Source organism: Cibotium barometz, chromosome 28 (genome assembly GCF_041138505.1).
Source record: "Cibotium barometz isolate CiBa-2024 chromosome 28, ASM4113850v1, whole genome shotgun sequence".
NCBI classification, from domain to species: Eukaryota; Viridiplantae; Streptophyta; class Polypodiopsida; order Cyatheales; family Cibotiaceae; genus Cibotium; species Cibotium barometz.
Window position 1 is genome coordinate 14,863,330 of NC_141073.1, and position 11,425 is coordinate 14,874,754.

The 11,425-nt window shown below is 41.4% G+C and overlaps 1 protein-coding gene across 1 annotated transcript; it reads right to left on the reverse strand.

The window, feature by feature from the left end:
- Positions 1 to 9,792: 9,792 nt before the first annotated feature.
- LOC147622554 (uncharacterized) lies at positions 9,793 to 10,891 on the reverse strand. Its single transcript, XM_086822094.1, has 2 exons — positions 10,750 to 10,891; positions 9,793 to 10,536 (listed from the first exon to the last, which is right to left on the reverse strand). The coding sequence occupies exons 1-2, from the start codon at positions 10,764 to 10,766 to the stop codon at positions 9,870 to 9,872; spliced, it is 684 nt and encodes a 227-aa protein (XP_086678220.1). The 5' UTR covers positions 10,767 to 10,891; the 3' UTR covers positions 9,793 to 9,869.
- Positions 10,892 to 11,425: the final 534 nt, after the last annotated feature.

Sequence of the window (11,425 nt, forward strand, 5' to 3'; positions counted from 1 at the left end):
GAATCATTAAAAAGTTGAAAGGTTTAAAGTTATTTTTCCACTCTGCTTTGTGATAGGGCTCTAGAGAAGATAGGTATGGAACTTGGCGAGTATGTAAAAAGGACGTAAAAACAATGCACACTTGTCTTTTTGGCGGCATCCTTAGGGATAGTTTTTTTTTACCAAGTATGGGAATGTGAAAGCAACCCTGGGAAAGTGAATTATAGCCCATGTGACCAAACTTATTGTACAATGTATAATGATGCTAGCCTGACACTTTGTTGCGTTGTTGTACTCTTTGTGGAGACAAGTGAACGGCTTTCAATAATGCACCCTTGTTATCAGACACACACACATTTGTTACTGGCAATCCATATGAACCATACCAGCATCTACTAAGCATATTCCACATCCTCTGAATATCATCAACAATAAGAGAAAAGATCGGAACTTGGAGATCAGGATGCAAAAAGGATAACTTTCGTGCTTTGTTGTGTGAACTTTGTGGAAGCAGTAAAAGAAAGTATAGAAAGTGAATAGCCCATGTGACCAAATTTACATTACAATGTAAACAATGCACAATTGTCTTGAAGTGATCATTTTTGCGACATCCTTCGGAATAGTTTTTGTTTTATCGAGTACAGGAATGTGAAAGCAACTATGGGAAAGTGAATTATAGCCCACGTGACCAAATTTATTGTACAATGTATAATAATGCTAGCTTGATAGCTTTGTTTCTTTGTTGTACTCTTTGTGGAGATAGTATGTGAAAGTGAATGGCTTTCAATAATGCACCCTTGTTGTAATATATATATATATATATATATATATATATATATATATATATATATGTGTGTGTATATATACATACATATATATATATATATGTATGTATGTATATATACATACATATATATATATATATATATATATATATACATACATATATATATGTATGTATATATACACACATATATATATATATATATATATATATATATATATACATACATATATATGTATGTATATATACACATATATACATATATATATATATATATATATATACATATATATATAAGGAGATGGAAGAACGTGAAGCAAAAACATAGCTCTGCACACACGTTGGCTTTCTTCTCGCGCGCAGCTCTGCAACACTTCCCGGGATTCAATTCAGGTGCTTTTTTTTTTCTTCTGAGTTATGGCTTCGAGTACCCTCTCTGAAAACTACCATCTGCATTCAAGGTGTTGGAGCATGAGGCAGCAAGCCCTTTGCTACCTGATACAGAGGTTCTTAAGCTTCAGCCTTTTGATGAATCAGTTTTAAAATCTGTGCTTGATGATGCTTTCACGAAAGACCCTTCTGTAAAAGGGGACTGAGTTGTACATATTGTTCCTCAAGTAGCATGGAATCATATGAATGTGTTTCATTCAAGGGGGCTTGTCCTGTACTACACGGGAAAATTGCCGCTCATTAAGGATGTTGCTATGGCCATCGATGCTGGTTTTCAATACTTTGCCATCGACAAGATTTTTTATGCAGGGCAAGGGCTCTTTGAAGTTCTACTTCATAATCCGGAAGATAGAGATCAATTTCTCAGCACTCCTACTATTCTATTGCATCAACAGGTTGTGCATGTATTTCCTTGGAAGCCAGTGAGACTCATAAAGGAAGATCTTCTCACTAACTCTCCGGTATGGGTGGAGCTGTTTGATTTGCCTGCCTTCTTGTGGGCTGGCATCAATGATATAGCAGGCTCACTTGGGAAAGTGCTTTTCTCACCCTCAATTAACTCTCCTAACAGGAACAAGGTTTGTATCATGTGGAAGACAGATGAAAAATTCCCTTCCACTAGAGATTGACATCGGAGTGGACAGGATTGTTATTTATTTGAAATGGGGATCTCTTACAGGAGCATGATCTCATTGTGGTAATATTGGGCATTTCTCCAAAAACCGTCCTACTCTCTCAGCAGTTGACATAAAGCTCATTCCCAGTTATCCTGGAAGTAAAACGATGGTTCCTTCTGAGCACATCTTTGGGAAAACCCGGCTCCCTGCGTCACAGCCTTCATCCCCTCCTTCTGTTCCTAGACAACAGGGGAGGCCTCCTATGCATGCTTCTCCTCATAAGGGACATATGAATCCGGTCAATCAGGCATCTGCATCAGTGCCTCCTTCTACTTCCAAATCACCTGACAAAGGGAAGAGGGCTATGGATTCTGATGGGTTTACCAATGTGTCGTACAGGAGAGCTCTTACTAAACCCCGAACCAGGTACTCCTTTTCCTCTGGCTATTCTAATTATAATAATTATGCTGCTCTTGCTCAGGATCTTGCGTTAGAGGAAACTATGCATACAAATAATAGCTCAGTTAATCTTGAGATTGTCATGAATGATTCAGAGCAGTCTAGGGAGCCAGGGGAGATGGTTCCAAATACCCAACTTGCATGAAGATTGCTTCCTTCAATGTGAAAGGCCTTCATAGTCTTGATAAATTGAAGGCTTTATGGAAATGGATTTTAGAGCAGGATTTTGATGTGGTTTGTATACAGGAACATAAGCTGCATGATAAGGCACACTCGGTGGGTCATTGTCATCAGTACTCTCTGTTTTATGGTGGTTCTCCTGATGGCTACTCCGGTACATTGATAATAGTAAAGGATAATCTTAATCCTACACTTCTCCTTAATCATGCTTCAGGCAGAGGGCTCTTTGTCTCATGTAGATATGATGGTATTTCTATCTCGGTTGGTAACTTTTATGGGGCCAATAATTCCAATGCTCGATGTCAGTTATAGGATTGGCTCTGTACTGTTAATATGGTGGATGGTTTTCTCTGTGGGGATTTTAACATGCTGGAATTTTCTCATGATTCTGCAAGGTGCAGGTGTTTTGTTAGCGACAGAGAGAGATGTGTGGTAATCTGCAAGTGCTCATCTATGTTTACTTGATATGTGGGTTCAGTGCCATGGTATGGATTGCTGCGGATACACTTTCCATTCCGTGTCTCACTCTAGAGCATGGTCATGGCTGGACTGTATCTATGCTATGGGCCTTGAGACTGGCTGCCACCAGTATGTGATGTGCAGGTATGTAGCGCAATGCACCTTTCAGATCACTGCCCGCTACTCCTTCACATGGTTGTGTTTGGTTGGCAGCATGCTATGGGCGCTATGCATCAAAAACGGCTGCTTATGGTTAATAACACTCATCTTGGGCGGGGCCTTTTTCATAATACTGTTATCAACTTATTGCAGTATATTCAATCGCAGCCCTTCAATAATTTGCAAAAGTGGCAGGCCTTTACTACTGAAATGCAGCATGTCATTCGTAAATGTGGCAAGTTTTATGCTCAGCAAAATCGCAATCATATTGCTCATGCTCAAACTGCTTTGGTTCGCCTTTGGGAAGCGGGTAATGTAAGGCTTCTAAATAAGCAGGAAGAGGCAGAGCTTAGAAGATAGGTTAAAATTTTGCAAGAACATGACACTGCAGAGGCATCCAAAGCGAGGTCTATGAAAACTTACTATATCGCGTGCGTTCAAGGCCTATTTTAAAAATCCCTTATCTGTGAATTTTTGAATGAATTTATGTATCCTTTTCTATTCAAATCTGTATTTTTTTTCCAAAATATAAAAAATAAATCCCCTATTTAAATATATTTTTGTAAGTTTTATATATTTAAAATATATTTCTATTGAACTCATCTGATAGGCAATTTTTTTGTAAGTGACCCCCCCGAGGGTAATCTTCAAAACTGGTTCCTCGGATGCCAATTTCTAGGGTTGATTTTCCTCCAAAATTCGTAAAACCTTCTCCACATCCAACAAATTGTTGCTCATATGTTGTTAAAAAAACTAGGATATCATCTTAAAATATTAAAACACACTTCCCAATAAGTATAGAAAAATCATAGGAAATCGTTTTATAGAATGTCCCTCGAGCACCAGTTATGCCAAAGGGAATCACCACGAACTCATAGCGGCCTTGTTCGGTTCTAAAAGCTGTTTTTGGAATGTTGGCCTAAAAAATCCAAACTTGGTGGTAGCCACTCTTCAAGTTGAAGCATCTGGAACTTGTTCTTGATTGTCAGCTTGTTTCATGATCTATATAGTTGATGCACAATTGGTGCGACCTTTCTTTATTTATGACAGAGAGGATGGGTGATGCGAATGGAGATGACCTCAGACGGATGAATCCGGCCCGATCCATCTCCAATTGCCCTTCCAATGCTTTTGATAAGCAATAGGAAACTCGCTCGGTGGTTTTGGGTCTGGAATGACCATGATCCAATGGTCTTTTGGTTGATAGGGCAGAACTTTCAGAGGAAGGTCATCTCTCAACAGGATATGATGATGCCTTTTCAATCCCGGGTTCATGTTCTAGTTGTGATATTGTGGTGTTGGATCCATAAATGAAGCCAACCTGCTTGGGATTATAAGTTGAAAAATGCTTTGAAGAAACTCGAACATACAATAATGCAATTTCGGCTCCCTTCTTGATGACTCACTTTGCCTGGAGATGTGAGATAAATGGGATACCTAGAAGACTCTAAACATCGGTGAGGGTGACTAGGGTAGGCACACCTTCTGTGATGAAGAACGTGCTCATCTTGCTATCTAATCATTATCAAACTAAGGGTTCCCAAGGATCATGTCACACCCTATGAGGGGAGCGGCAAGAAAATGTTGCTCAAATGCTACTTGTTGAATAAACAATTGTTCCTTTTTTTGCCACCTTTTCGGTGATCTGCATGCGGATACCTGGTGTGAACCCATCAACATCGAGCACAAAGGGCAGCATGATACACTCTAACTTGGCATCTAGATGTGGAGACAAGATCCGTTGTGCTACCAGTGTCGAGGATAATGGTAAATATGTGGCCCTTTGTACCACCACGCTTGTGGCTGGGACTACTGAGGTTTTTGAAGCTAGGGTGGTTGGTTTGATTGAGGCTTATTGCCTTTCCTTCCACATCATACAGTCCTCCTTCCCATGCTATTTGACATGACATCTTAAGCATCTCTGTTCGACCATATAGGCCTTTTGCTTCTCTAAGTATAGTAATCCACCTATTATCCTTGCCCTTTGTTTTCGTTGGGAGTCATCTAGGCTTGCAACTATTGCTTAGTTTCTCATTCTTGTTGTTGTTATTACTGTTGTGGCCCTTCCCATTATGCTACTGCAAAGAATTCCCACCTATTGCTTGCTTTGGCTTACCATCATTTAGCTTTATCTCCTTGTTTTGTGTCAGTGCCAATGCGTCCTCATATGTCTTTGGGTTGAGATTTTTGATCGCATATATGATTGAGGAATCCAACCCTCAAGTGAAGGCCCAGAGCTTCTACTTATCCGTAGCTTCTATTTGCTAAGCTAAGGTCAAAAGTTTGTTGAAGTAACTCAAATTTGGCATTCCTTTCTACTTGAGTTCAACAAAGTCATCCTCCAATGTAGTGAGGTATTGTGGATAGAGAAAATAGTGCTTGAAATTTGAGATGATTGTGTCCCAATTGTAATGTTCTCCAGTCATATTTTGGCATACGAGGGTTCTATACAGTCCAATGCTGCCACCATGGCACCGCCTTGCTTGTGAGATGAGGGGCTGCTAGGTGAACCTTGTCTTATGGGTCCCTAATCTTAGCTAACATGAAGTGAGCCATAAATTGCTTGATGAACTTATTGACTACACCATGTTATCACTTACCATCATACTTGATGAAGCTAGGCAAGCTGCAAACCAAGGGTTGAACTGTGATAGTACTACCTGGTTCTTTTCCATCGTCATAGGGAACGAACTCTTGTCCCCCTTTGCAACCAGATTGCCCTCATCCTTGACCTCCTCCTCAATCCCCTCTATGATAGAAGACTAAAACTTCATGTTTGGGGGTGGGTTCTATGGTTCTCCATTTCCCAAACTTGGTGCTAGAATGCATTCTTGCAGGGCTATCACCTACTGTTGTGTCATGACCTATGTGATAGACAAGAAATTCAATTTTTGGGAATTCAAGGCATCCGCAAAAATGTAAATGGATGGTATCCATCTAGTCTTATACTTGCGATTGGATGGTACGGATTTGCTCTTGTACTTGTGAGTCCATGGTACCTCAGTTGTAGGAAATGGTAGGTCGGGCCCAGGAAATGGTGTTTATGTGTTTCTTGTAGATTCCATCATTTTCCAAGCTTGGAAACAGCAAGGAAACTTCATGTTTTTGTGTCCCAAACAAAAGGTTGAATTTGAAGGCCATGTGGTAGATATTAAATGTTAATAGTGTCTTTAAGAAACATATTACATGCAAATCTCCCTTTCTATTGACACACAGAGAGCCACAAATCCATCACACCAACACACACACACACACACACACACACACACTATGATGAGAACTCGGGGGGTCCACTAATAAAAAATCATCTGTATCACGTGCGTTCAAGGGGTAATAGAAAACCCCCTCTACCTACATGCTATCAACTAATAAAATTACCCCTCTTTCTTAAGGAACCTACAGGTTTTTTTCAAAAGTGTAATTAAAAATCCCCTCTTGTATGTAATCCTATAGGTTTTGTCAATTAAAAAAACCCTCCTGTTGAACTCACGTGCTACACTTACATTTTTTTAGGTGCATCCCCCGAGGATGAGAAGGACAAATTTTCGTATAAAAGCAACCACGGAAAGGAATTTACAGTTAAGAGTGCATCTCTTCTCCTTGGTGTGGCCATGTTGGAAAGGTTTGGATAGGCAAGTAGATTGTGAATGAAATGAAAAGTGAATATGAAAAGCTTAGATTTGTCAAAATATCTAAGTGTTAACAAAATTTTAAAACTACAAGAGTTTCAAGAAGAAGACATGGTATTTTTGAAAGTAGACGGAAGAAAAGCTCTCTTTGACTCAAAAAATTCAAGAAATGGGGACCTTGCTATGGAGGACCATCCATTGGACTGGAGATCAAGCTTATTGCATAAAGTTTTGATGTCTTAGTCTCCTCAAGAAATACTTGATAGACTCTCTGGTCTTGCAGAAATCAAATTTAAAATGAAACTTTTAAGACATTGTGTCCTCTCTCTGTCTCTCTCTCTCTTTGTCAAATGTAATAAAGCAACGAAATATACAAACACGAAATATACAAACATAATTAGTTTATTTGTGCATATACTTGCTCAAGTAAAACTTGCCTTACAAATTAAACTTGTTTTGTAACTAACTTCGCTTTTCTTGTTTGAGTGACACTTGTTTAAAACCTATCTTCAATGACAACAACAACGATGCCTCCAAACCAGGTACATACTCTCTCTCTCTTTGTCAATGTAATAAACCAATGAATTGTACAAACACAATTAGTTTAATCGTGCACATACTTGCTCAAGTAAAACTTGCCTTAACATCCAAGATGCATAATAACATCTTGGATATAAAAAAAAAAATTATTTTAACATCCAAGATGCATAATAGCATCTTGGATGGAGAAGCTAGAGAAAGATAGCAGGCTAGAGAGAGAGAAGCTAGAGAGAGAGAGAGAGAGAGAGAGAGAGAGAGAGAGAGAGCAAGCTATGCGCGAGAAGGGAAGGGCCAACTGGGTTTGGATTGTTTTGAACAAATGCATCGTAATGGCATCGTTCCAACTGAAGTGACCTATGCCTGCATCCTCAAAGCCTGTGCTGCTGGAGCCATTGACAAGGTATGGAGGCAGGGGCTGTTGGAGCATCATATTGTATTGCGTGGTGCTCTCGTGGTCATGTATGCCAAGTGTGGCGCTCTTTGCCAGGCGCAAAGTGCTCTAGAGAAGCTCCCTTCTAGGAAAGCTCTGTCCTGGATTGCTTTGATTGCAGGATGTTCAAAATGGGCAAGGCCAACAGGCTCTGCATGTTTGAAGCTGTTGACAAGGGGAAACAAATCCATGTCGAAATTTCAAGGCATGGGTTGCTGCAGAAGCAGATCGATCTGGGCAATGCTCTAGTGGACCTGTATGTTGGGTGCAAGGGGAAACAAATCCATGAGACATTGCAAGGGAGAGGCGAAGGCGCACATAGAGAGAGAGAGAGAGAGAGAGAGATTAAAAAAAAGGAAAGGGGGGGGGGGTGGAGTGCCAAGCACTCGCCCCCCCCTTCCTTTTTTTTAAAAAAATGTAGTTTACTTTTAAGCTCCTCCCCATCTAACTAATTAATGCAATTTCATTTCAGATTGGGGAGGCATAATTAATGAAATCAATTTCATTTAAGATTGGGGAGGCATAATTGCTAATGGGATGTATAAACAAAAAAAATTATTTATATACTCAATACATAATGGGACAAAAAACAAATTCCACGGGTTTTTTTTTTCCCGTCCCGATCAAGATGGTGGTGCCCAATTTTTTTCCCCGGCCCTCGACCCCTGTCGTCCACCGCCCATAAAAAATAACTAATAAAAAAAATCCCCTCCCCCATTTTTTTAAAAAATTGAATGCTTTGGACTATTTCTCTCTCAAGCTTCTCTCTCTCTCTCTCTAATTTCATATTCTCTCTCTAGTCACCCCTACCTCTCTCTCTCTAGCCTCAAATTCTCTCTCTAGTTGCCATCTCTCTCTCTCTCTCTCTCTCTGCCTCTGCTGCGCCTGCAGGCTGCAGTCCACACATTGCATACATGTTCATGAGACCACCACACTTGGCATACATGTTGACGAGAGCACAGCCTGCACCGGCAGTAGAGCACCGCCTGCACCGCACTTGGCATACATGTTGACGAGAGCACCGCCTGCACCACCACACTTGGCATACATGCGATGGGGCAGCTTACACTTGGCATACATGTTGCTGAGAGCACCGCCTGCACCGCCTGCACCACCACACTTGGCATACATGCGATGGGGCAGCTTACGTTTTAATGGTGAATATATATGCAGCACCCCAGCTGGCGGCCAAAGACATTGAAGCCATGAGAATAAGGAATAAAGCATGGAAGCTTGCAGCATGGACTGATCCAAATAATAAGGTGCAGAGCATGCACAGAGCAAAGAGATCGAGTTGAAGCTAGAGGATATGGAACACAAAATGTTGCAGGCAGGCTTCTTCCCAAATGAGTTGGGTGTCACGAACCCCTGCCTTTTATTCTCGCCATGGATTTGTTTTGCCTTGCCGTCTGCTCTGCAGAGAACCAGAACGAGAGAGAGAGAGAGAGAGAGAGAGAGAGAGAGAGAGAGAGAGAGAAAGTACACAAAAATTTAAAAAAAAAGGAAAGGGGGGGCGCGTGCCTGGCACACGTCCCCCCCTTTCCTTTTTTTTTTAATGACCATCCAACTTTGCATTTTGGAACCAGCAGCCACAACTAATTAATTAATAGCATTATTTTTTACTTGTTGGGAACCATAATTGCTGAAGTAAAACTTGCCTTACAAATTAAACTCTTTGTGTAACTAATTTCGCTTTTGTTTTTTGAGAGGCACTTGTTTAAAACCTATCTTTAATGACAACAACAACGATGCCACATACTCATCACAACTCTGTTTAAGACAAATTGAATGGTTCTCAACTCTTTACTCCCATTCCACTACCTAGCATTATACAACAACTAGCAACACCTAAATAACTTCCATGTAATTTTTGTCCATTCTTTAATACGCGAAGCTACTAAAAATTACAAATCACAGTGTTTGTTAATTTGTCGCTTTGTGTGGTGCGTATAATTTTCTTAGCAGAGTTTAGGCGTGCATACCTAGTTGTCAAATGTAATAAGCTCAATGAAGTGCACAATCTCTCTCTCTCTCTCTCTCACACACACACACACACACAAAAGAAGTTGCAAGCTCTCTCTCTCTCTCTCACACACACACACAAAAGAAGTTGCAACTGAAGCTGCTACTTATTGAAACTGTGGCACAACCACAATCCTCCGCAGGAGAATATTGATGTTGTTCTAGTAGACCCTGCGTAGGAGGAGGGGCAGGTTCCCTGAAGATTCAGAGCCAGAAGGCACAATCCAGGAGAATGCAAAACCGGAGTTTGAGCCGATGCCGGTGAGGCCAACGAGGGCGGGAGCGAGGAAGAAGTAGCTTTCGCAGCGGGCGCCCGTGGTCTCTGGGCAAGGCAAGGGGACATTACAAGCTCTAGCCAAGTGAAACTCGGTGGCATCGTCATCGTCCACAAAGGAAAGGACAACGGAGCGGTGCCAAGCACTAAATTGCCACCCAAGCTTCTTCTCGGTTTCGGTGTTGGTGACAGTGAAAGCAGTCTCCAAGGTGATGTTCTCGGAGGCGGATGACGAGAGCGCTGTCAACTTGAACTTGTACCCTTCATCGCTCTGGTTGCCCGTGAAAGAAACGGAGGAGCCGAAACCTGCCGTCAATCCCCCTTTGGCTATCAATGCATTGCTGAAAGGAGCCACAAGGTGGTACTCCACATCGAACTGTGCTGGCACGTCGCACACACTCTGAAAGGGGTAGGCATATGCAGCCTCTGGGCAGCCTTCCTCGCGAACCACGCTGCCCACCTTGCCGTGAACCGGCACCGCTGTCCGGTCTGCCGGTACTACAGCGCCTATTAGCGCCACCATGGCACCCATGCAGAACATGAACATGAATATGCTGCAGAGCACCAACCAAAATTAGTGTGCTGCTCTGGTCAGCATATATACATTAATTAAGCTGCAGTAAATCATATTAATCAGAGAGAGAGAGAGAGAGAGAGAGAAAGAGATACCCAAAATTAGTGAGTTGTTCTTAGCATATAAACATTGATTAAGCTGCAGTAAATCATATTAGAGAGAGAGAGAGAGAGAGAGAGAGAGAGAGCGCTACCTGCGCGCACCAGCCATCGTCGCGGATTTTGCTTGTTGACAGTTGTAGGTATCTGTTGAGGGCCGAGGCTGGAGCTCAATTTATAGTGATCCCAGCTGAGTTACCGCTTGCCCCGTGCGCGTGTGTCACGTGTGGGGAAAAATGTTTCTCACAGTTACAATAGCTTCTCTGTTGGAGAAAAGTTACGGTAGCTTCTCTGTTGAAGAAAAATGTCTCTCACAGTTATGGTACCTTCTCTGTTGGAGAAAAGCGAAGAAAAGTGGCCGTCTCGTGAATCATTAAAAAGTTGAAAGGTTTAAAGTTATTTTTCCACTCTGCTTTGTGATAGGGCTCTAGAAAAGATAGGTATGGAACTTGGAGAGTATGTAAAAAGGACGTAAAAACAATGCACACTTGTCTTTTTGGCGGCATCCTTAGGGATAGTTTTTTTTTACCAAGTATGGGAATGTGAAAGCAACCCTTGGAAAGTGAATTATAGCCCATGTGACCAAACTTATTGTACAATGTATAATGATGCTAGCCTGACACTTTGTTGCGTTGTTGTACTCTTTGTGGAGACAAGTGAACGGCTTTCAATAATGCACCCTTGTTATCAGACACACACACATTCGTTACTGGCAAACCATATGAACCATACCAGCATCTACTAAGCATATTCCACATCCTCTGAATATCA